Source organism: Bidens hawaiensis, unplaced genomic scaffold (assembly GCF_021521415.1).
Source record: "Bidens hawaiensis isolate Kalapana, Puna unplaced genomic scaffold, B.hawaiensis_p1.1 tig00001721_1, whole genome shotgun sequence".
NCBI classification, from domain to species: Eukaryota; Viridiplantae; Streptophyta; class Magnoliopsida; order Asterales; family Asteraceae; genus Bidens; species Bidens hawaiensis.
In genome coordinates, this window is record NW_027491098.1 from 1,944,738 (window position 1) to 1,971,723 (window position 26,986).

A 26,986-nucleotide genomic window follows, 5' to 3' on the forward strand; every position below is an offset into this window, starting at 1 on the left:
AAAACTGACCTGAAACCCGTTTTGACCCGTTCTAACCCGAACCTCAATTTTCCAAACTTTTTTTTGCAAATTTTCGGAATTTTAAAATTATATTAAAAAAAACCTAGATTACCTGCTATCCAGGTAAAATATCTAGGATTGGAACAAAAATGAAAGTTCAATGACCTGATTGGAACAAAAGTTTTTATCGGTGACCTGATTGGAACAACTTTCAAAGTTGGTTACTATATTATGGTGTAATCTCACTAAAATACCCTCCTTCCTAGCCTTCCTAGGAAAATCAAGCTTCTTGTTTAAACCTTTCATCAAAATCTATAATAACATCGAAATCCTACGCTAACCAAACTCTAGACTGAAATCAACATACAAACCAACACCATTGAAGAACAAACTTTTCTTTCGGATCAAGATAATAAGATGAATGTTTATTATATATAATAATAATTCACCGAAAATTCGCGCAACCTTTAGACGTAAACAAAAGAACATTCAAACACTATGCAAGCTCCAAACAAGAAAGTATTTTAACGACCCTTACAACAACAATATCAGCAAGTCAAAATTTGGTCGTGTTATATATCAACCATGAATGCCCCTGACCAGACCAGACCAGACCAGACCCAAACCGAACCCAAGCATCTTCAGAAACTTGAGCCTTTGCCAGCTTCAATCGCAGCATATACAAAATCCTCACACTTACCCGATGGCCCAGACATAACATCAGCCAAAACACCAATCACATCAAACGCCTCCTGCAAATCCGCAGCACTAGTCATATCTTCCAACCATGATAACATCTCTTTGGAGAACCCAACCAACTCTTTTACATCCAACAGTTTCTCCTTCATTAACACCTCCCAACCTTCCTCATCCTTCTCCGCGGTTTTGCCCGCTCCTTTCTTTTGCACCTTGAAGTATCGCTGCAGTTGCTCAATTAACCCTGTGTACACGAGCATTGGCTGTATTATAGGCAACAGTTCCTCTGGTGCTGTATCCGACTTACTGGGTGTTGTTGATGATGATGAGCGTTGTGATGACCTGGCATGAGTCCGTTGCATGTATGCATGGTATATACCACGCTGCAAAAACGCACGGCGGTGTTGCAACCAGGATTCGTAAGATTCTGAAAGAAGTGAGCTCACCATCATAAACTGAACAGTTTCCTCGGTTCCCGCAGAGGAAGAGGCCGGGGATTTAGAATCCGGGGTCAAACCGGAAGCGGGAGTTGAAGTGGAAGAAGCAAGATAAGCTACAACAGATTTAGCCAGATTGGTTCGTTGAGACGAATCATGATCGACAAAATAACGCGCCATCTGGATCATGAACGGGAGAAATTTCGCATTGCTTTCCTTTCCTCCACCTCTACAGTCGGCGCTAAACGATGCACCAGTTGCAAATCGCGCAAGCATCTATAACATTAATTGTATCACATCAGATATAATAACTAATAAAAATAGTAATAACGTGTATCACATCAAAAATTTCGCATCTATAACATTAATTGTTAAGTGAGAAAATGTCGTACCAGAACAATATCATAAGTTAACAAGCGAAGTCGACTTCCATCAGCGCGTCCAAGGGCATTAAGGTAATCCCAGTACTGGTCAACATACCGTGTATACTGCGGTAATGGAACCGCAGGCCCTCGAATTGGATACAGATTATTGCAAAGTGTCTCATTGTTTCTAAGAGCGGCCCCATCCCATTCCTTCTTCGGGTTTCTAAGTGCAGCATCTGCGCGTTTGGCCTCCTGATGACACTGGAAATGAATGATGTTAAAATGGCTAACGGTTGTATAAACGCAGTCTCCACGGGTGCTTCCGGAAGTTGCAACACCCAGGTTTACACGTTTACTAAACGTGTAGACACCGAGTAAGTCGGTTGGTCTAAGTCTGTATCCCTCACGGCATACCATACAAGCTAACCCGTCTTCCTCTTCTTCCATTTCTTCTAAACCTTCTAGAATTGGTTGAGCAACCACGATTAGTTTTCCACCATCAGAACCCAGTTCTTGACGCATTCCGAGGTCCTATTTACAAAAAAATAAGAAAAAATCAATCAGATTACTAAAAATAGTAAACAAAGAATCCGGAAAGAGAGTTTGCCAACTCGTATCAAAACCAAAAGCCATAAAAACAGTTTGCCGGGACTAAGTAATAAATGTTAACCCCTAGCTTACAATACCAAAAATACAATACAAAGAGTACAACTCCATTTTCAATAAAATTTATAACGGAACGTTTCGATTTTAAAAAACTGATAGATAGCCGCGTATTTTAAATTTTTTTTTTAAAGAAGCAAACTTAGCATATAAAAATAAATTTAAATGATAAACAGAATTAAAATTATACATTATTTATTGTATAAAGAGGTGAAATTGAAACTTTGGAAAAAAAACATAATATATGTGTCAATTTTTAAGTTGAAGGGTTAATATTAACGAAAATACTATATATAATTACCTTAAGCATCTCCTTTCTCTTCACTAGAGCAAGTCGTCTCATTTCATCCCGTGTGGCATGGCGGAGCCCACGAATCTTCTCAGCTAAAAACCCGTCACCTTTTCCCTCTTTATCCGAGAGAGTATCTAACAAGTTTTCAGCTCTGGCACCAATATCATTTTCTCCCGACACGCCTTCCAATGCATGGAGCAAAGGTAATATCCCACCTTCATCCACACATTTCTGTGTGGCCAGGTGCCCCATTGATAACCCTCTAAGCATGGAGAGAATAAGTGGAACGGACGCTAGTTTTAGTCCCGAGTTCCATTCAGGGCTGGATTTAAATCCAGCCTCTCCGGTGAACGCGAAACTCTGTTTTAAATGTTTGACTGCAACTTCGGTAATCCCGGTTTCCAATATGATGTCTTTTAGTCTTTCCCCACAAGAGCTTGTTTTCAAGGACTCCGAAACCCTAACAAAGTTTTCAACTGCAAATCTCTGCTTTAGAGCTTGTAAAGAGACACTCTCGTCCTTGGGGTTTTCTACATATTGTTTCTGAATCTGGTCAAAGTCAACCCAATTCTTTAGGTATGGGTCAAAGTGTTGAACGAGTGCTTCCATTGCAGCAGGTTCACCATAAGTCAAGTAAGGTAAAATTCTAGCAACCATCTCGGTGTTTCTCTGCTGTTTGTTTGATTTTTTAATACCTAGTGGGTGCGAGAGTCTTTCTAAAAACATGATAACTATTTTTTTGGCTTGTTCTCCGGCCCCGGCTTCTTCGTTTGAGACAGTAAGAGCGTTTTGGGTGATGTTGATATTATCACTCTCGTTAGCTTCCATTGTTAAACTCTCAACGATTAGAAGAATGCCTTCAGCTGGCTCGATGGCATCAACTGAGAACGCGCGTCGTGCGATTTCTAATAGTAGACTTAAAGCTCCAAGCCTCAATAAGGCCCTCCGGTTTTCCCTTATTTTGCAGCAGTGCATTAGAAGATTCAGGACAGCTACCAGTTGCTCTTGGTTTGACTTCAAATCGTCTCGAGAACGCTGCATGATAAAAGCATTGTATAATGCAATTTAATAAAGTATAACGCAGTATTAGAGAATAAAAGAGGGCGTTAAAGACGTTAAATACACACCTGAACAATTTCCAACAATATTTCCAACCCGCCACACTCCCGCACCGCACCTGCTATGGCAAACTCCACCTCGGGATCTTGAGATTCTTCTCTATCTTCATCTAGTTCTTTGATCATGGGCTCAGTGGCTTCACCATCCAACCCCTGTGAGATGAAAAATGAAACACAAAATGAGTAATGGTTAAGCAAGCCTTTGAATAGAGACGAATACTTGATGTATTTAGGAAAAGAGTAAAGCAAACCTGAAGCCTGTAGGTCACAGCCATAGGAGGAGAATCTCTTGCTGATGTGGCAGCAGCGGAAGAAAGTAATGTGGCGGCAGCAACTGTGTTCGTGGATTGGCTACTTGACTTTTTCCAAACTTGTTCATAAACTTGAGCAATGCTCAAATCAAGGGAGATTATATTTCCAGCTACAAGCAATTCCATACCATAATCATCCTCGATAAGACCCAAGAGATCCAACTGATTACAAATTTTGTTTTTGACATCGCGCATCAATGGACCTATTTCAGCACTGGAGTAAGGGTTTTTTGTCATTGAACCACGAATGAACTCCTCTTGGGTATGTGCCTTGTTCAGTATTAAATGATACACAGCTTCCGGTTTTGATGGGCAGATCAGGTTACAGAGTTGCTCTAATATGAACTGCATAATTGATTGCATTTTAGTCTACAAAATATATTTGAAAAAGAAAGATATAGATTCGATTCCACAAACGGAAAACATATTTGAAACAATATTATTGGTCATAGCTAGAGTAATACTGTCAACTGAGAAGATTTTTAAACAGTATTTCTGACATACCAAATTAGACCGTCCTCTTTTGTCTTCCCCATGAGTTAGCAGACCGCCAATGCATGCCTGAATGAAATGCTTTTTATTCTCATCGCTCTCCAACAAAAGACTGTCCAAAAGATCCTTCAAAAGTCGGCTACAGTCACTTATCAATTTTGTCTTTTGCACTATCAATCCCCTAATAACAATCAGGGCCTCAAGTACTTCAGAGAGCAACTTGTCTCTCATAATCCTGGCATCCAGATAACATTTATGTAAAATATAAAAAGGATATCAAACTACAAAAGAGCCAATGTGCAAAAAACAGTACCTGGATCTGATATTGGGGACATCCAAAAACTTTCCTAAGAGCTCAATAAGTTTGTGAAGGATAAATCCCTGGGAGATGTCAATACGCAGGCTCCTCTCCAAAGACTCAACGTTACTTACCTCTTGAGTAATTAACTTACATATTGTAGTCAAACATCCACGCACTGTCAAGAAAAGACGTGCATCTTCTGTATCTATCATCTTAAAAAGCAACTCAAAATACTCAGCAGCATTTTCACCAGCAGAAAGAGTTGCAGGCAACAAAGACATGAGTAAATTTAATAGCCGAAACCGTCTTGACGAGCTTTGAGCACAAAGCAGACTGATCAACATGCACATCTCGGATCTTATAGATTGAGAACAAGCACTCAGAACCAGTTCTGTAACCCATGAACCGAGTTCAAACGATGCTATTTCACTTTTACCTGTTTTACAAGCACGACGTTTCCATCTAAGGGCATATTTTAAGGCGAGATATTCATATCGTTGAGGTCGTGACCTCTGCCCGTGTCTAGTTGCCTGTGAAACTTTATGTCGCCTAACAAAATCAAGATAAGAAGCACCTTTTTCCCACTCAGAGTAGCTTAACAACTGAATATCGTGAGTCTTTTGAGAACCATCCCAGTTTTTCTCAGATGCTTCAGGCACAGACTTGCTTCCAGCAACAGGTCTAGACGAATTTGTACTGTTTTCATCTTTTTGCAGAGGGGGTTTTCCTCCTTGTTCTTTGTCTGATGAATCAGGTTTTGGTGGAGTGCATGCTTGTGATATAATCCTCAAGCAAGGAAGAATAACATGCTCGGATATGGAAGGATGCTTGGCGCCCAATTTAATTGAAGAGAATAATAACTGGAAGACAACCCGTAATCTTGATTCCCAAAACTCATCAGCCAAAGAGCACACTTCTGAAAGCAAAAGCAACTCTTCGCGTGTTGCAAGTGCAATATCCATAGAACGATGATGTTCAAGGCAATACATTACCTTCTTCTGTATAAGAGCATTTAACTCAGACACTGCATTCTTGTCACCTTCAGAAAAAGCACAAAGTGCTGCTCTGGCTTGAACACGAGCTGTTTTGGGACCTTGATGAATATTATTCTCAAATAACTCTGACAGAATTCCAGCTGTCACAAGTTGCTTCTTAGAACTTGAGTGCTTTGACAATACCTGTAAGATCTCGAGACACTGTGTCACAAATACGGTGGCACAACCGTAACAGCTGTTTGGTGACCTGGAAACTACGAGTCTAGATGAAGCCACGGAGTCATCGGAATGTTTTTGGTGCAAGTAATTCATTAAAACCCGTCGAAGCCCTTGAAGGGTCTGAACGCTTTTGCTGACAGAATCAAAAGCTGCTTTGCACTTTTCACCATAAAGAACACCTAGAAGCGCAATCTTACGGTTTATCTTACATGAAGGACCAGGTAAAGAAACCATCATTTGCTGAACAGAATCCTTCTGTTGAGAGTCCATGTCATTCTCACCAATGCTTGATACAATCTTCAGTAAAGGTTTTTTAAACCCTAAAAGCTGTTGATATCTCCGATGAGCATTCTCAGATTCAGACTCTATAGCAGCCAACCCCTTTTTCATATCATCATCATTCTCCATGTTATCAAATGTGAAACTCGGTTTTGCCATGAAATTGAATTCAAAACGCCCATACTTGCTATAACCACACTCATTACATAGAAAAGAATCCAGATTTTCATAATTGATGTTGCGGCATTGCCTACACTGATAAGCATTCTCATGACAGTTGGCACAGATTCCATGCCTATCAGTAACAGGACGACTGCACCGTGGGCATTGCAAAGGTTCAAGAGATAGAGCCTGCAGATTCTCATAAAAAGAATCAAGTTCAATCATGAAGTTACATGCAGTGATGGGAATGGGAAAATCCACTTTCAGTTCAGTCTGATTAAAAGCAAGATGGCATATTTTGGCACGCTTCCACAAGGCCCAATTGTTTTTCAGCTCCGCCAGGTCAGCCACAGGTCTATTGTTGTAATACAGATTCAATACCTTAACTGACTTAGACTTGCGGGCATCATGAACATTCATGGTCACACTCTGAATGGTGTAGCTCCCTGTGCACTTCACTATTATGCGGTTATCAGTGAACTTTGTCTCTGATTTCAGACTTTCCAACTTCATTCTACTATAAGGAAGCTCAGGGCAGCTACAGGCAACACAGGGCTCGCTCTCAAGATAGTAGCCATCAAACTCCACCAATCCACTCAGCGTGTTGTATATACGTGAGTTGGGATGGTTGGCCAACAGCTCGTTTTGCAGGTGAAGTGTATCAAAGATGCACTTGATGACATCAGAAGTTAAGCATCGGTCTACAATTTCATTGTTCTGTTGCTTTGTATTGTTATCAGGTACCTTCCCTAACAAACAAGTGACCAGCTCTGTATACTCCATAATATTCTGACCATACATAGGTAAGAATTTTACTTTCTCCAAAAGAATGGTCAATATTGTTTCCTTAAAGGATTGCTTTCCATGATGCCAGGCTCCATACAGTACACATTTGGCTTCAACACGAACAGCACTAGAATTCCACTCAAGTAAAAAGCACTCCACAAACTGCCTCAAGACATCGTACCCTTTGTCAGCAAAAATATCAACCATTGGCTCCATATCCATGTAGGATTTATCCAAACCAGCATCTGTTCCATCATCTCCTTTCTTTTTCTTCTTTAAATCAGCAGATTGTGACCCTGATTTGCTTGAACTTGTTGCAGAAACAGTTTCACTTCCATCAACTTTCTGTAATGACAAGCTAATGTCCTTCCCATTATAGAAGGACAGATTGAGAAGCTTAAGAGCTTGAGACACACATTCTTCTGGAAAGCAGAACACGCCATTAAGAAGAAAACGCAAAACATCACCATGCCTCAAACAATACTTCTGCCAGTTTCTTGGTCGTGAAGAGGCTACTTCAGCCATAGTGGACAAAGATTTCACTATCTTGACACTCCTCTCATATGAGAGAGTACTTTGAAATCCACCCGACTTGTTTATATGTTTATACAGATTCTTAACTTCACTTGAAAACTGCCACGAGTCACGAACGTTGTAATAGTGTGTTTTGCTACCGCACAGATGCAAGAAAAGCCTCCTAGCATACCTTCTGACAAACGTCGTATTGGCATTATTGATATAACTGCATAGAACATCCTGATATCCATCAAGTTTCAGATCCTTCCCAGATGGAATTTTGAAGAATTTTTCTTTTTCTACAGACTTATCATGCTTTTCTGGACGAACCAAGCTGTAAACCAGTCTGAACGTGTTCTCTAACAATAACCGATGGTAGTCCGCAAACATATCCAAGCGATGAGATTTTGCATACGAGTCAGAAAAGAACGGAGAAAAATTACCAGCAGGTATCTCTCTGCGCACAGTTAACAGGGCCCCACATCCTGATCCAGAGTTAGCACCATGTGAAGAATCAAAACCATCAGATGGGGACTTAAAAACATGCATTAGCTGTTGTAAAATATCCATAAGGTAATTTATAAACTCCTGTTGCCGAAGAGACCCACAAGCTCGCAGCAGTTGAGAATGGAAACTATTTTTTTCTTGGTCGTCCACTGTAGATGAAGTAACTGGAGCAGAAGATGAAATCTGAGTAACACTTTTATCGTGTGAATCTGTTGATCCACCTGGTTTTGGTATCGAACCGTCACTACCGGGCTGGTGCCAGTTTCGCAGCATTAATATAAAAAACATGAAGACCAAAATAGTGACCTCCCCGAACGAAGAACGGGTATTGGCTTCAAAAGGTTTATTAATTGAAATTTCCTCCAAAAACCATTTTATCAGTTTCTCAAGATCTAAACTTTCAGGCCTTGAGCTATCAACAAAAGGTCCACCTACTGCAGAAGATAACCTGTAGAAGAGCTGCATAACTGGGATAGCCCGAACACCAGAAGTAGTCTCCATCCATCCTTTTAGAAGTTCAAAGAACTCTGAAAGAATTATAGAATTTATAGCCCTTTTTGATGCAGAAATTGTAACGGGATCAGCGACTGACGCTAGAAACTCTTCAGATTCATTGGTTTCCAATACATGAATTGCAGGAGCAGATGTCTGCATGCCAGTATCAGATGCAACTGGCAGCAGCATTGGATCAGTTAAATCATCGGTAGAGAACTGCATTTCATTTCCATCTCCACCGTATGTTTCCACTTCAATTGGAATTGCTGACATAGGATGGTCTCGGGAGTGAGGTGGAGGAAGCCGGTCAGCGTCAAGCATTTCATAGCAGGCTTCACATAAATCAAAATCAGGGCAAACTGTACAATGCCATCTCCTCCTGAGTATAGGAACAGTTGAACAGCCATCACAACAATATTGAACAGATGAAGTGATCGAATCCTCCTCAACCATAATCCAAGCATTTCCACTTGTTGAACTTGCCACATCAGCACGTGAAGGAGCAGTGGTCGAACTGTCCACCGAGTCATCTGTACCTAACATAGTTTGCTTTGGAAATGGAACCTGAAGTAACCTTGAAGATATGGCCAAGCTGCAGAGAAATACTTGAAGTTAGTATTTGATATACAAGATACAGATTACCTTTTTAGAGATGGGTAGTTAAGTAATTAATCACCTGCTAGAAGTCTGAACAGCCTCGTTTTGAGAGAACAAAAGTTTCTTAAAAAGAAAAACAGCTGGAGCAACAGTATCAACTCCTGCATCTTTTTCATGCGAAACCAAACATTCAGCATAAGAGTAAATGAGGTCCACAGATGCTACAACAATGTTGTTCATGGTCTGTGTTTCAGGCTGCTCTATGTCCAAAATCCCCCATAGAACCTGCATAAGCCCATCAACCACCTCCGAACCTACAAAAGATGGAAAATAGAACACAAAACCTCAGCAAGTGTACTGAAGATTAAATCAAATCTAAAATGAAACTTAAACACAAACTATACCATGTGATTCAAGAAACGTAGCCAAGTTAGAACGCCGATGGAGTGCAATCTTAGAAACTGCATGCATTTGAGCTGTAAACTCTTCAATTATCCACCCTGATGTACTTCCACCAATTCCCAGCCTCGATAAGAGAGTGGAAGTTGATTTTACCACCCCTAAAAGCCGCATGGTATCCTTAACCTAAATATATAAGTTAAGATTAGCTTAAGCATATATTAAAGTAACTAAGAAAATGACTTGGTAAATACCTGATAATATATTTCTTTTTTAGGGAACACAGCTTGAAGAACACGGAATGCACCGGCCTGCAACAAAGGTTCCCTGTCGCTTTCAAATATCGTTTCCAACAACTGCTTGCACTTCAATTTGCTGAGCTGTGCGTTAACATCCTCGACATTTGAACTACCCTCTGGCTTCCATAATGAATATAACCGTGACAAAAGGTTGAGTCCATCTGCAACAACCTGTTCCTCAATGGGTGCTGCTTGACCAGTACGGCCTTTCTTCCCAGATCCTGCAACCCAGGAACCGCTACCAAGCACCCGAGCCTCCATGTCCAATACTGCATCCATTTTTTCCTTCCAACCAAATTCATCCTTTGCTCGACCATAGATTTCTAAGGTGTCTATTCTGGGCAAAGTTGATCTATTAAAGGTTGGTTCTATGGATATTGTGATTTCTTCATCAGCCAGAAGTGATTCTGCAACTGTGAATGGGATGTCATACCAAGACCTCATGCCCTCATCTAGTTTTATAACTCTCTGGAAAATGGTTATATCTGATGGTATATGATTTGCAGATGTATTACCCACATGTACACGAAAACCAACGATGACTATGTCCGGATTCGAATTAGAAACAGTAATCTGGAAAAACAGAAGGCAGTGTCAGATGTTAACCAAAGGTCAATAAGAATGTAATGAAAGTAGATTACTTGAAATAGTTATAAGCAGCATAATGATCAATGGTACCTTAAACCCTGCAGGGGTAGGACTCTCAAGAAACCCATCTTCTGATGCTAAGCTCTGCTTTGCACTTTCAGAATCCCCATTTCTGATGGCATCACCACTTAACTTCACATCAGCCGTAATGCATACGGTTTTCTCAAAAAAATCAAGTGGGAACTCTGGCTTCAAACTAGCATAAGCTTTACTGTTGAGTATCTCTGACCCTAACTTTTTAACTTTTTCGGGAATCACATTTGCACCAGCTTCAACCCCAACAGGAACATGTGTATATATCTGAAGACTGCCATCATCATGCAAAACAAGACAGTGAATTTTATCTTTCGATAACGGCTTATATGCGGTTATACCCACCAAAAGTGAAGTGGAATACACTCCATTCCGCATATTCTGTGCAAGAATTTCATGCTCTCCAATTGAAACAGTCAGCGCAGCATTCGATTTCACACTTGAGAAGCAAACAAATAGCCCACTGCCAGCAAGCAACTCCTTGAAACGATGCAATCCAGCTGGACAGTGCTTACCATCTTGTTCATCCTCATAAACAGCAGATGCCTCAGATAGAGACAATGCACCATTATTTAGCCTGCCTACTAAGGTTGTTCCATCTTGATATGACGCAAACAGCAGCTTGTAAGTTGATGAGAAGTACAAGGAGGAACTCTTTGCGTGTGTTTCCCGTCCTGGGGTTTCCACAATATCTTTTAATGTTTTCGCACCAGCTTTTCCATCATTTGACAACTCTAGCCGGTATAAGTTACCAAGTTCAGAAAGGACTAGAAGAAACACTTTTGCTTGTGAAACTACAGCCAGTGTTGCATCTACAATTGTGTCATCAGGCAAGGTGATGTAGTGCATGGGACTGATGTTGTCTTGAGAAAGATCATATATCTTCACAAATTTGTTGGTAACCACCATAAGCTGAACTTGAGACCCAGGAACCCATTCTAAATGCCTTATATAAGCACCCTGCAAAGCAAGTTCAATTGCTAAACGATCTTTAACCTCTCCACGGTGACTTACAGTAAGAACTTGACAATCTTCATAGCCTGCCACAGCAAGATAATTCTCAACCAATGGGTTAAAAGCAAGATGCACAATCTCAAAACGAACAACATTCTTTGACAGAGGCTTCACGTTAGCCTTGTCAGCAGTAACAGGTGAAATAGTGGCTTGTCCAATCAGTTGTCCAACATCAAAGATAGCTACTTTATCACCCTCTCCAACAGCAAGTCGGCCACGAGTGCTGACACTAAGCAATGATTTGACAAGGGAACCACTAGCCAAATGGGACTTGAGTTCCTTTGCATTTGAATAATCTGCTTTTATCTTTAAATCCAAGGAACCACTTTTATATGCCTTCTTTAATTGTAGAAGATCAGCACTAAAACTCAACACTTTTTCTTCACCTATTGAAATGTTCTTGTCTTTGGAAAGGTTGGAGTCTCTTTGGCTAGTTATGGATGGCAACAACGAGGAGCAAAGTTCAAGCACCCGATCTTCAACATCAAGTTCTTTTATCAAAGATGGTATTGCCTCTTGTATTTCCCTTGAAAAGGATAATCTTAAAGAGGTATCCATGTCCAATGAACCATCTTCATCAACATCTGACTCACTTTCAGGTATCTGATCCCCATCATCTGTGAATGGTAGAAACGAATGAAGATTACCAGCATTACGAGTAGGTGTACTGTTGCTGTTACTGTTGCCTCCAGTAAATTTCCTAGGCTTCAAACACTGGCAACTGCTACCTCGTACACCCCCTGCTCCACAGTCGCAAAAGAACCGACTTGACCGGGAGTACACAACACGATGTCCCCGATGACACACTTTTGCACAAACAGAACAACAGCCTTTTGAAACAGTCAGATCACATGTGTAACAGAAATACCAGTGCTGTTCCATAAAATTACTCCCACTAGACGTAAATGTGCAAACTTTAGAAGCAAGGGCTTTTTCACTATTACTATCATCAAAGTCGTCCTTATCGATACTAACCACTTCACCATCTGATGTTCCATCATCCTCATCTTCATCGGCTGAAGTTGCATCACAATCAAGAGATGCGGACCCACCTTCTTGATTAGAAGAAAGAACCAAAGCATCAGGATGTTTTCTGGAACCTAAAGACCTTGAAGCCAAAGGTCCTATCCCAGAACCACCCCTACGTGAAGACTTTTCAACCAACATTGTGGCAGTGTTCTTATTAGACCCAAAATCACTTACCATAGATCCAAGGAAACCAAGGAGAAACTTTAAGCCTTGAAGCAAACGTTCATCAGAAGCCAGTTTTTTTATTAGCAACACTGTCCGTTCCAAAAGGGGTTTCACTGATGCCTCCCTGTTTGAAAGTTGAACAACAAAATTCAAATACGATTTTGCTGTATTGACATCATACAGCATAAAGGCATTATCAAGTGAAACCAACAGAGCTTCATAAATGTGATGATGTAATTCTTCAGATTGTGATTCGGGAGGAGATACTAGTGATGCAATAAATTTCATGGTTGATTCTCTTAGGGATGATGAGCTTCCATTTACACAAATGGCATCACGTGAAGGTTCACTTGTGAACCCTAATAGCCTCTTTTCCAGCCATTTGGAAACGCGAATCAAATCCATGTGAAGGAACTTCTTCTGCAATTTCGGTTTGAAACTGGGACTAATATCCCCAGATAACAGATCAACAAAGAAATTAAGGACCTTCACATTTGCCGATTCGGAGTTGCAATTGTCCAATGCATCAATGAGGACCAAAAGATCCCCATGCTGTTCCGAAACATCTCCATCAGACATGAAATGTTTCAATACCGATGACCTTACAGAATCCTTCATGATGTTGTCAATGATTTCAATAGCTTTAGTCACTACACATTCATTAACAGAGATATCAACAACTTCCTTAGCATTAATATCCCTCAAAATATAATACATGTTCTTCATTGTAAAAAAACTTCTGTAATCAAAACCTTCTAAGTCATCACTTAAGGTTCCATAAATTGCATCACAATGGCCATGAAGACTGCTAAATACCCCATCGACTTTAATTGACAATACCGACTCAAGAATCTCATTGCGTACTTCAGCATCAATGGAGGTAATTTCTTTAGCCTTAATAACCTTGAGAAGTCCATCCAGAACAGAAACAATCCCTTTAATACTAAGAATGCAAGAAAGCAAAAACCCACTGGAAACTTGATTGCTACATGGGAAACCATGCAATATAAGCTCCAAAAAGGGCTTATACCAGACTCCTGGTGCCATCTTATCAACAGCAGTACCCAGCTTTGATAAAAGTTCACAAATAGACTCCAGTTGGCCAGGGCTGATAGAGCATTTCTCAAAGAGCACATCATGTAACGACTTGTCAAATCCGGTGTGTTTTAGAAGCAATAGAGGTGAAAACTTGTTCTCAAAGCTCTGGCCATCACCGAATGTAGAAAGTAAGGTTTTCTGGTAAACGTTTCGGTAGGCCAATAATATTACAGACAACGACTGTAACAGCACTGTAACGGTATCTGCATTAAGTGAACTGATGACCAGCTTTTCAGCAAGCGAAAGAAACTCAGCATCTCTAGATGTGTGCTCCAGTAAGACCACACCCAGTGAATCAATTTCATTATTGATGCTATACCTCTGATTTCCAGCTCCAAATAGGGCCAGTACTAAAGATAACCATGATCCACTCCTCATGAAATCCCAGCCAAGTTCTTTAGTTTCCACATACGATCTCATTGATTGCAACTGTTTTAGCACAGAGAACACTAATTTTGAGAAATTAATACCTTTAGCAACCCCACAACTGCCCAAGATTGAATGACTGAAGTACAGAAAGTGTTCAGTGTTAGCTATATCAAGAGTATGAAGGTCAGAAGGAATCAAATCTACAGTGGTGTGCATAGGAGGGATATCCCAACAAAGCATGAAAATATATCTTTCAAGAACCAAGGCCTCCATTGTAGATGCTTCTTTGCCTATCCAAAACCCTAAAATCCAAGAGAAGGAAGCACATACTTCTGCCCAATTCAGACCTAAGCATTCAACCGCCACATCTTCCTTGCATGCTGAAGCAGTAAAGGATGTGACATCAATCAATTGATTTAAAAAGTAACTGCTGACTTCCCCTTCTATGGAAAAAACTCGCATCACATTCTCCACAAAACTTGATGCCCAAAACGTATGATTGCTTGCATTACCAATAGAAACTGACCTAATAAGTGGAGCTTCCCTTAACTTTGATTTCAACTCTGAAAGTAACGTTGGAGGACAAACATTGGGGTAAAATATCATGTGTCGAAGAATCACAACCAATCGTGATACTAACATTGCCCAACAGAATAATTGGGTGCTGCTGAAACCAGTAGAGAGAAGCTCAACTGTTTTAATGGAAGAAAATATGAAGTTTGCTTGTACTGCCTTTTCTTCTTCAGATGACAAATGAAATGACATCAAAAGAATTTCGATATGAAAGACTGAAGGAAGAGTCCCAATAAGTTCTTTGAGATTAGGGCAGCGTGCACAGACTGATTTCACCTTCTCAAACACAAATTCCACAAACACTTTCTGGACTATTGTTCTCAATTGATTGCCAGATAAACCAACCCGGCATATAAGTGTATGAGCTAATAAACCTAGTGTTTGATGATTGTACACAAAAGAACCATTCTCTACAGTCAATATTTTGCAAACAAGGTACTCTTCAAGAGAATCAGTCAAAGCATTGAATGAGATTAAGTTGTGTAACACCTCATAGCAAACCTCATGAGTATGCACAAACTTTCTATCACCAGCATCAGAAGTCCTGTCTCCAGCATAACACCCTTGACAGCTGAGAACCGAAAGCATGATATCGATATGATATGAAGTCAGCTTATTGCATGCATCTTCATATATTGAGCCATTCCATTCAGGAGAAAAAGCACTGGTCTTCAAAAAGATAAACACTTCTGTGGCAGCTTGGAGCAGCATATTCAGATTGCTAACAGAACCAATAGCAATAACCGACTGATCAAATCCATCCGTTGATCCTACAGAGCGCCCACCCTCTGAGAAAAGATCACCAAACAGTGCTTCATCTTCATGGCAAACTGTGCTTTCAGGTTCCAATGTGGAAGAAGCCTTTGTGCAACTGGAATATGATATATCCAGTTTAGGTAACATCTTGACCCCCTCTGAGTGTAGAAAGAAAACAAGGTGCATTAAATTGTCCACCCATTGCTTTGACTTTGGAAATATTACTTTTAACAACTCTTCAACTGTGTATTTTTTCATCAAAGAGATCCTTCCGGAACCACCACCACATGAGAACAAATCAACTTGACTGTTTCCTGTTTGTAAGCCCTTCAATTCAAGAGCTTGATACTGTTGTTTCTTTACATCTTCAACCAATTTCAGAATGTAAAGAACAATTCGAGGGAAGTAAGCCATTGGAAACTTTATGTTTGTAACAGACTTATCATATCTCCACACATCAACATCCAGATTTTCAAATACTGAAACTATTACACATGCCAAGATGTTTTGAAACACATTGCTGTTGCAGAAAATCGTATGTACTAGGTGAAGAAACGCCTCTAACATTAACACCACAAGACTTTCAATATTGAACTCAACAGATATGTTGCTTGTGACAAATTCGTATCCGCTTCTAAACAAACTAGGCAGCCCATTTACAAATGATGCAACAGATCCCAACAATTTGGCATCATATTCAACATACGGGGCATCTTTAGTAAGACTTGCAAGTAATTTGAAAATTCTTGTACAAAATGACAATCTTTTTCGCAAATTGTTGCCGTCTATCTTCTCATCACACTTATCCAGATTCTCAAACAGCCCCGTGCAATATGAAACAAGGCGTTGTATGCATCCCAGGTGAACAACTGCCCAGTGCTGCAACAGTGGGACCAGTTTATTAAATTCATGAGAACTCCTTCCATTTGTCCATGAGTTCATGATATCATGTTGTGTCCACTCGGAAGCCAGTGTCATAAGAAGACGATCCACAGGCTTTTTCTCTTTTGAGCAACTATTCCCTTTATACACGAGTCATGACACAAAACAATAACACATCATTAGGAAACTTTGGAACTAAATCATAAAACAAATCATATGTAAAGATAGATGAAGATGAATACCCTGAACGATACACTCAATATGGTCTTGCAAGTCTATATTTTCACTTCTTAATGCAATTGACTTCAACGAATCTATGAGTGAATTCAAAGAAGAAGGATGACACACATCAGCCTCTTTAATTGTTCCATCAACTAGTGCAATCTCCATTAACTGCAAGAGGTATTGGAAGACTAAGTATTAAAACAGTAAAGATACATTCACTGCACTCGCTCTGAAACAATGCATTAACAACTACCAAATATCCTGAGATATAACAGCTTGGAGAGAGAAAAAAATATATAGAGAGAGAGAAAGACGAAACTTCAACAGTCGCTACCACTTTCTTATTACATGCAACTAATCTAATGGTGTTAATCACTATGATTATGATAATGACAATAATCACTATGCTAACAACTAATGACATACTTTAGACTTCGATGACTATATGGGCACAGCACTTGCTTGATGGAATTACCATTAGGGCCATTCTTTTTAGAATCTCAAGTGCTTGATAAAAAATAATAAAAGCTACTCGGCCGCTTAACCCATAACATAAGCTCTTAAGAGGTTAATTTTTAAGAAAAATAACCATGGCCATTTGAGTTGTTTGGCTTAACCCTAAACCCAAGTAAGATTTATATTGGTCAAGTTCATGAATGACCATATATTGGAAATGAAGCCTTAACCCTAAACCCAAGTAAAATTTATATTGGTCAAGTTCATGAATGACCATATATTGGAAATGAAAGTATTCAACCTTTCCACTAAAACATATTAGTTAAAGAAACAAACAGAATCCATAATTCACCAATCGTGTCAATGTTCCAGATTACATCCCTTACACTTGCATAATTGAATTCAATGTTCAGTGTTTTAGTTAGTATAGATTTAAAACAAATTCCCAACTAGTCCCTATGTATACAAATATTCTGAGGCTGAAAAAGAAAACAACCCGGTTCAACTTTATAATGTTGTTAATCAGGATGTAAAACCCCTTGGCGTTATACTGAAAGGAAAACATCTTTACTACAAGTACAGGCATCGATTTAGATGCCATGACTCATGAGTGTGTTGATCTTAACAGTCGTGCATAGTCGATATTTTATTTCCGGGTTCCTGAAATGGGGATTCATGTGTCTATAAGAAAATTTCCCCAGTATAATATATTCAGGATTTTCTTCATAATTTATATCAATAGTTTTGATCATCTTTATCACTTAATTATCAAATACCATCATCTAAAGCAACATGGACATACATAACATATGCCAAGATCCATAGTTGCATGCAAGAAAGTAGGCATGTAGGCCTGGAAGAAGCTCTAACATAATCAACCCATAAAAAGTAAAAAAAGAAAAACCATATGGCTTGCAGATCTTCCAGTGAGATGGATATTGGTCAAGATTCTTGAAAAAATAAGCCCGCATAAGCAATTGTGATTGTTCTGCTAGTTTTGATAATTAAGTGTATAGACTTATAGTGATCATGAAAGAGGTTTGCAGGCTGGACATGGTGCGAGTAATAGTTGGTAATGGATATGCAAGTGGGCATAGACTTACTTGATGCAACACTTGTGGCACTAAGTTTTCAAAATGAAAAAATTACTAAATATACGATAAGGTGCCCCTATCGTACCACCTTTCAGTCTGTAAGTAGCATAAAGATGTCACAACACTCTTGTGAGTTCATCGATAACCAAATATAGGAATAGTAAATGCAACTAAAATGCTAGAATATCCCCCTGATTTCAAGTCTATAAAACTCCATATAAAATCATGGCTGCTAAAAAAATATAAAGAATAAAAGACAGGAACTTGTCACCCAAATGTCACACAATGATAAATTAGAATAATAAATAATTCACACAATTGTCCTCATCAAGTTCAGCTCCCACCAGTTTAAATAATCAACAACCATACCCAATAAATCCCACAAATAGCAAAAGCTATCAATCGAGAAGGGTGGGATGTAGGCAAACCTTACCTCTATCCATATGGGGATAGAGAGGCTGCTTCTAGTGAGAACCCTGGCTCGAAAACAAACAACATACATGTATCGATAACAAAACAAATGGTGAAAGTGACATAGTAAAATACAAACACATATAATATCATAAAACACACACATATATATACATAAATACAGGAAAACAAATAACATGCCCAGTCCACCTATCTAAGCCCCTAAGACACAAAAGCATCATCCCTTACAAATCCTTTACCTTAAACCTACGTCTCCACGAACTCCTATCTAGCAAATCGCCTATTCCGCTCCTCCCAAGTCAATTCGAGTTCAAATACAAAAACTAAATCTCTTGATTGCTAATTAGTAACATATAACTCTTGCCTAACCTACCAACATCCTGACCGGTTATATTTACATAATTATGCAGTTTAAACTGTAAAGGAAGTTTTAGTTTTGCATACCTGAATTAAAGTTAAATCATCAGTGGTAGCAACGGACTTGTCGAAACAACAAAGAGCAAACTCCAAGGACTGCTCCATGACGGCAACGATTATCGGTTCAACTTGCTCCACTGTCAAATCCAATCCAAAGACAATTTATAATCTAATAATCTAAAGTAGCAAAAATAAACCTAAAAACTAATAATAGTAATAATAATAATAAAAAGTACCAGAAATGGATCGGGTGGAAGCAACAATCGCATAGGCTAGGGAAAGAACGGCTTGAATCTGAGAGTGGTCCCAGCGTTGAAGCCCTAATTTTCCATCAGTATCAATCTCAGCGCCATGTTTGAGGATCAAATACAGCTTCTCCAGCCCTAATTTCTCGGAACGGAGTCTGATATCGTTGGATGATGATGACGACGTGGCTTTGTCGTCGAAGAGAAGTCCGACGAGTTTGCTGATATCGTCAGCCATGGCTGGATAAATTGATCGGATAACCGATTGTGAATGTGATTGTAATTAATCGATTAAAGAGATGCGTTACGTGATCGAGAGAGCAGAAAGAAATAAAGCTTCCCGACAGATTATTATTATTATTATTTGTATTTGTATGATGGAAGAAAGAATGGAGTAGTGGAGGGGTTTATATTATTAAGTGAAAGAAAAATGAAATGATATGAGAGGCGGTGTGAAAGAAAGAAGAAAAGGTGTAAAGGAGAGAAAATAATAAATAAAAATGACAAAAGGCTATTTGTATTACTTGGCCTCCAAGTTTTTTATTTCAAAAGTCTTCTTTATATATCATATAAATATATTTAATTGTTAGTTGGAATGATTTTTACTTTTATGATATTGTTTGCGTTTCGTGATGGGTTAGAATGTATAAAGAGAAATGTATGGCGGATGTGTTTTATGTATCGAAACATACACTTTACGTAGATAATTTAAAGCAATTCAAGCAGATAAAAAAAGAAAAATAAATTAATTTTGTAAAAATTTTTAAAGGTACTGAAAAGTTGGTTTATAAGATGATTTATTAAGAAATGGTAACTTAAAGTGTGCAAAGTATGAGCAACGAAACTTGAGATTAGTTCCTTAATAAGATAAAGACAACTAGAAACACTAGATTGTACTTGTTGAATAAGCTAATTAGGTGGAAAATCACCTGGGATTACACGTATTGTGTAAAAATCAAAGTGTGTGTACATTTGGGTGAAATCAGCAATCTCAAATAGGGAAACATGGGGAACTGATTTGAGGAGAACTAAGAATCAATGACAAGAATCTAGTATATAATCCTTAATTAAATAAGAGATTCAAGTGGTTAGCTTTTCTCTAACTTTGAATCTTATAAATCCATTATTTTGTGATGGATTATACGTTATAAATTCATGATTTTTGATTAATTATATCTTATAAATCCATGGTATTGTTTAGAGGTGCACAAATCGGTTTTTTTAAAAAATCCGGTTCGGTTAATAACCGGACCGGTTTTTCTTGGCCTGGAAAAAAACCGGTTTTTAAATAACCGGACCGGTTTATTAACCGGTTTTTTTGGTGCAAAACTCGGACTGGTCTAACCGGTTAGGACCGGTTTAGAAACCGGTTAGAACCGGTTAATAACCGGTTTTTTTAATTAACCGGTTTTTTTTTTAAAATAACCGGTTAATAACGAGTTTTTTCATAATAACCGGTTTTAAAATTAACCGGTTTTTTCCATAACCGGTTCAGTAACCGGTTTTTTCTCTAGAACTTGTAACCGATATACGAACCGGCGGTTACTAAACCGGTCAAACCGGTTTTTAAATAACCGGTTTTTGTAAAAACCGGTTTTCGGTTTAAACCGTTGAACCGGTTCACCAACCGGTTTTTTTGCCCATCTCTAGTATTGTTGATACTTTGATTTGCTTATGATAATGCCACTTGAATCTCAATTGGGGCGGCAAAGGGGGCTACATAACAATGAAGGGGTGACAAAGAGGAGTTGTGGGGCATGCATCTCTCTCTCTCTCTCTCTCTCTCACACACACACATATAGGGTAGAGATATTGTACGTTAATGCCTTAACTTACGATAGGTACGCGAGACGCCAAAGGCACAAGTATTAAACGCTAAAAAAATGCTCAACCAAACCCTAAAACGCTCAGCCAAAAACCTAAAACGCTCAAAAACGGTTTTTGTGAAAAAAGTGAAAAATTGATCGATTTTCCATCCAAAACTGTTTTTTTTTTCGGTGAACCAATGATTAATTGGATATGTATTGACGGTTCCGAGATGTTTGGATGTGAGTTCATGGATCAATTTCGTGAAAAAATGGATTCGCGTACCTATTGTACGTTAAGGTATTAGTGTATTGGAGTGTGTGTGTGTGTGTGTGTGTGTTTGGATCAAATAAAAATGAAATTAACGTGCTAAACATGAGAATCAAGTAGAGTAATTATTATAGAGTAATTATGTAATTACTCTATATATATAATTACTCTACTTGATTCTCATGTTTAGCACGTTAATTTCATTTGTGCGTTAACCTTCCCCTATATATATATAGAGAGAGAGAAAAGGGTTCAAATAAGAATAAGGAGTTTCATAAGAATGGTAAGAGCCAACAAATTTTCGACATTTGGCATTACAAATGAAGGTGAAAAAATAATTCTAGGAAACTATGTCGGTTATAGTGGTGAAAGAGTAATTCTATGAAACTATGTCGGTTTTTTATAATTTTAAGTCTCAACCATTGATTAACATGATCAAATGGTTATGATTTATTCATAATTTTCCTAGAAAACTACTTCTTTTTAGAATAACCCTCCCCTATATATATATACATATAAAATCTATAAACGAAACCATAAAAATTCTACGTGTCGCGATGTGGTCGCTCCCCTTTATTTTTGGAGTCACCAAATTTGCTTGATTTTTAAATGAAGGTTTCTCGTGTATTTGACCCGAATTCACGGGTATGGGTCTCATCAAACCCAAATATTTCTTAAACGGGTTATAATATCTTATTAAATTGAAAACTAATCTCACCAAATATTTTATATAAAAATCTTATAAAGTAGGGATATACTAAATATATAAAGTGAGAAATTTATGAAATTCTCATTTTGAAGTTGTAATTATCTATCTAATAATTGTAAAATGGATGTTATTTTCGTTAAAAATTATGTTTAATAATCTTTTATTTTGTTATCGGCATTATTAACAATTATATATCATGTTGTCGTCTCCACAAGTATATATGAAATTATGTTTTCCACTTTCATATTACGTGTGAATGTTACATGATTTATATTTTTCCATCTGTGACGCCCACATGTCAATAACCTAGTATATTTATTATTAAAAAACCAATTTTATAATAAAAAAAATAAACGGGTCTTGGGTCTCATCAAACCCATATAGCTTTTCAATCGGGTTATAATATCTCATTTATTTATGAAACAATTTATCATCAAACCATAAGTATATTATTAACTTTCATACAATAAAAAAATAAAAATTCAAAAAATAAATAAATATTAAAAGCAAATAATATAAAACAAACCCCGTAATACGGGAGATAAAAACTAGTATATATATATAAAGGGGTGACAAACCACAGTGGGACAACATTGGGAGTAGGGGTGTTATTCGGGTTGCACTTTCGGGTTTCTCAGGTCGGGCTATTCAAGATTGAGAAATTTATTTTGAGTACTCTTACCCGACCCTAATCTCCCCCGAGTTAGTCGGGTTCGAGTTTCATGAGTACGGGTTAATCGGGTTTTGAGTATATGACCTAAAAACCTAAAAATTATATATATATGCCAAAATTTAAGCTAATATATCATCTTTAAATTTTAACTTACATAATAAAATAACAAACTACATAATCCAAAATACACTAACCTTTAACAAGTCACTTTAAAACTAATAAAAGGTGAGTCACGTTAAAACTGATCAAAGATGAAATGTTTTTCTTGTTAAAGATACGTATAGTTGCAGCATAACACGTATTCCATTTTTTATCTATATATATATATATAAGGTAACTTGAGCAATATTTATATATTTATTTCTAAAACATGTTATATGACCAAACTAGCATGTGTAATATAAAAATTTCTTTGTGAGCCACGTGATATTTCAAACTAATATGATTTGTTATTTTTTTTTTTTACATTTTTTCATGTATCACTACCCATCATTTGGATATGTGGAGATATTTATTGAATATGTTAAGGAAAGAGATATAATAATTAAATAAAAGCGTTTGTTAAACGGGTTATTCGGGTTTTTCAGGTTTACTCGAATCCCATTAAAAGGTACTCGGTACTCGACTCGTATTAGTTCGGGTTGTACTCGGGTTGGTTAGATTCGGGTTTGGGTTTCATGAGTACGAGTACTTTCAAGTTCGGGTTAATAGTTATTCGGGTCGAGTGTCGAGTTACGGATAACAATGACGACCCTGACTAGGAGGGGCTTTGTTGTCATTAGTGTCCACGTGGCACTATGGAGAGGCAGCATTGCCCCCTTCCATAGTGGATAACCTTATGAACAAAATATGAGATGGTTTCTAGGGTTTGTAATCTATAGAAGTCGTGTTAATTGTGTGAACAATGCAAATTTAGGGATGGACTAAAGTGGGAAAAGTAGGACATATGGTTAAGGTTGTCTCTAAAATAGTAAAATATGGCATACGATATGATGAACCGATTATGTTCATAATAATAATGTGATTATATTGTGCATTAGTGATCATTTATATGGTTATCTTATCTTACTTCTAATTTAACTAATAAATAAAAATACTAAAGATGATATGTCATAATCATATTCTTTCTTATTTCTAATCTTCATTCTCATTTATTCACGGTATTCATGAGTCATGGGTTTAGTTGTTATGACCCATTAAAACTGATCGGAAATTTGATTGTAAAATTTTATTTATTATTAGTTATTATCATAATCCATTGATCGAGGAGAAAAGAAGCACCTTTCTTTTTTTTTTTTTGAACAACAAATAAATATTCATACTCCTACTCTAGACCAATATTACCTGGATTTAATCATATATAATTTGAAGGATTTTATAGGTTCATTGATCAAGGTTTGGCAGAGGAGCTTTCTAAGTTTCCAAAAATTGAAGATACTCTAGACCAATATTACCTGGATTTAATCATATATAATTTGAAGGATTTTGTAGGTTCATTGATCAAGGTTTGGCAGAGGAGCTTTCTAAGTTTCCAAAAATTGAAGATACAAGATGCTGTGTATGAATCACTCTTGCCCAAGTTTGAACTTAAAACATCCCCTCTAAGAGATATATGCCTCTACCAAGTGTGCTTGCTTTTAGAAAAGAAAAACTAGAAATAATATTTCATTTTATGATTTAAATGTTGGCAAATCTCGTGTATCACACGGATCTAAAGCTAGTACTGTATAAACTAAAATGATATGAAGCCCACAAAGTGTTCGATAAAATGTCTTGATAGCAAAATCACTGGTAACGGGTAGGGATTGAAATTGAATATAAAACGGATTAAACAACGGTATGTTCGATATACAGGTCCACCACTCGAACAAACACGTAGGACATACTAAATTCAAAATTAAGATACAGGTTATCACCACTTAACTTGAATTTAGACTCCAAAGACACCATCTATCATACCACGATATAATACAACAATGGAAAAAAACAACTTAACTCATAATCTAATGAGATAAATTAACCAATGAAAGTTTATTATAATCATACGCCCCTCTTCATTTCTCTTAGAATTCAAATATATATAGAAAATAAAATAAACTATCCCACTACCAAAAACATGCAACTGGCCTACCGCTCTACAAAATAACTTGAGATAAAATGCTAAACATAAAATAGAAATGAGAAATAAATTACAAAATAAAACTTGGCACGGATGTGTTAAATCATGGCAGGTCTTCGGGTTTGGTGATTTCATATACCGAACTTAATGTATATCATGTCTCTACTAAAAGTTTTACAAGTTTTTGTTGGTTTTAAGTTTCTTTAAAAGATCATGCATTCACTCAAAGTGTCTAGCATGCTTGGTCGTTTATTTTGGGCTTAAATTATGAGAAGGGGGTTGTATGATAAACTTGAGTTGAATTTATAGAAGAGACATAATGTTAAAAATTGTGGCTTTGACACTGATTTTAGGTTTTATTGTAAAACTCATATAAAATCAACCAATTGTCTATTTGGGGTGTTCTGTGTATGCATGGAAACTCCGTCGAAGAATAATGTTGAAAAACATTAAATATATCAGGCTATGCCCGCTATATGAAACATTGTAATAATGAAATCAAATTAGATTAGACTTATATGAGGAATAATGTTGAAATGATTGTTATAATATGCACTCAAAATGTTGTATGTTGACTTGCGTGTTGTTATGTATGTGTTGAAGGTTAGAAGCCAATATGTCGAAGCTAATAATCATGATTTGCCAAGAATTTCTAAGACAAAGGTAAGCCAACACCTAAAAAATAAAGATTGAATTGGGATAATTCTACAAAAACGAACCAACTGATACACATGATTTTGATAAGGGTGGTGGGCTGGTGCAATGTTTTCCTAAACCATCTCACTCCATCTTTTAACCATTGTCATGCATTCTAATTTATCTTTCAATCATTTTATTTTTTCCTTTAATTATATTAACTAAATTTTTTTAAATTAAACACATAATATATAGTAAAATAAAACAAATTACTATTACTATATATATATATATATTAAATTGCAACTTTATGTTATATAATGAGTTGTACACTATGAAACAAAAGGTGTACCAATGTTTTTCTTGGTTGTGATTGGTGCCATCACAATCCATCTTTCATCATTTCACACTCTTTTTTTTCATGTCCGCGTCACATCATTCCATCCACTACAAAATAAATGTCATTTAGTGACATACGAAAAATGCCACTAGAAAACCAAAAAGTGCCACAAAAGAACCCAAATAGAATGTGCGGCACACAAAAAATGTGCCACTAGAAGTGGTGACGCTAAAGCCTTTTAGTGACACTTTTTCAATGTGTCACACAAAGTTTCTCAGCTTTTAGTAACACTTTTTTTTGCCACAATATAACATAAAACTTTTAGTAGCATAATTTTTGTGCCTTTAAAATGTAACCTTAGTAACATTTCCATGATAGTTGTAGTGGCATTTTTTTGGCACATAACTTTTGCCACAAAAATCACATGATTCACAGTATAAAATAAATGATAAATATACGATAAAATTATAAATACATAAATCAAAATGTTATAACTTCAACAATAAATTCCATCCGAAACATATTCCAAATGTTAGAAAAAAAATTCAGTTACAAGCAACATATTCCAAATTACAAATGTTTAAATTATATGATCCTAAACGGCATTCTTGGTGAGAATTTAACCTTCATAAACTTAGATTCAAAGCTTATCAGGACATCTAACCTGTCATCAACCATAAAAACATGCATTAGTATTGATTAAAAAAGATCCAAAAGTTCTCTTATTTGTGAAAGTCATTGTTGTTGATTAAAAAACAAAGCATGTATCGCCTAACAATTATCAAAACCCAACATATTACCTTTTTAGAAGTGTCAACAAAAACCATCAGTTGTCTAGATGTGTTTCTTTCCCTGTAAAACAGAAAGTTTTGGCTGATCAATTTCGTACCAACATTATATTATAACCATATCCATTTAACATTACCAGATAGTTAAAATTAACAACTTAATAGTAATTACCATTATCATCATGATATCTTGAAGATGATATTTCTTTAACTAATAAAGAGTTGTCATGGATCAAAGAATTAATACCAGAGACCTAATAAATACAAATGAAACAATTTC

At 37.2% G+C, this 26,986-nt stretch overlaps 1 protein-coding gene across 1 annotated transcript; it reads right to left on the reverse strand.

The window, feature by feature from the left end:
* Positions 1 to 312: 312 nt before the first annotated feature.
* LOC143596020 (auxin transport protein BIG-like) lies at positions 313 to 19,865 on the reverse strand. The gene is made up of 14 exons (XM_077074904.1): positions 19,357 to 19,865; positions 19,148 to 19,257; positions 16,739 to 16,889; positions 10,608 to 16,636; positions 9,885 to 10,502; positions 9,636 to 9,816; positions 9,311 to 9,545; positions 4,688 to 9,226; positions 4,387 to 4,609; positions 3,823 to 4,227; positions 3,581 to 3,724; positions 2,463 to 3,488; positions 1,526 to 2,029; positions 313 to 1,409 (listed from the first exon to the last, which is right to left on the reverse strand). The coding sequence occupies exons 1-14, from the start codon at positions 19,601 to 19,603 to the stop codon at positions 642 to 644; spliced, it is 15,180 nt and encodes a 5,059-aa protein (XP_076931019.1). The 5' UTR covers positions 19,604 to 19,865; the 3' UTR covers positions 313 to 641.
* Between the last annotated feature and the right edge of the window lie 7,121 nt (positions 19,866 to 26,986).

Excerpts from the sequence above, each read along its gene's own strand:
- LOC143596020 (XM_077074904.1), bottom strand. The coding sequence starts at position 19,603 with ATGGCTGACGATATCAGCAAACTCGTCGGACTTCTCTTCGACGACAAA. Across the intron at positions 9,227-9,310 it reads GCTGTTCAGACTTCTAGCAG|CTTGGCCATATCTTCAAGGT; the intron begins GTGATTAATTAC and ends ATTTCTCTGCAG. Across the intron at positions 4,228-4,386 it reads AAAGAGGACGGTCTAATTTG|TTCATATTAGAGCAACTCTG; the intron begins GTATGTCAGAAA and ends TCAATTATGCAG.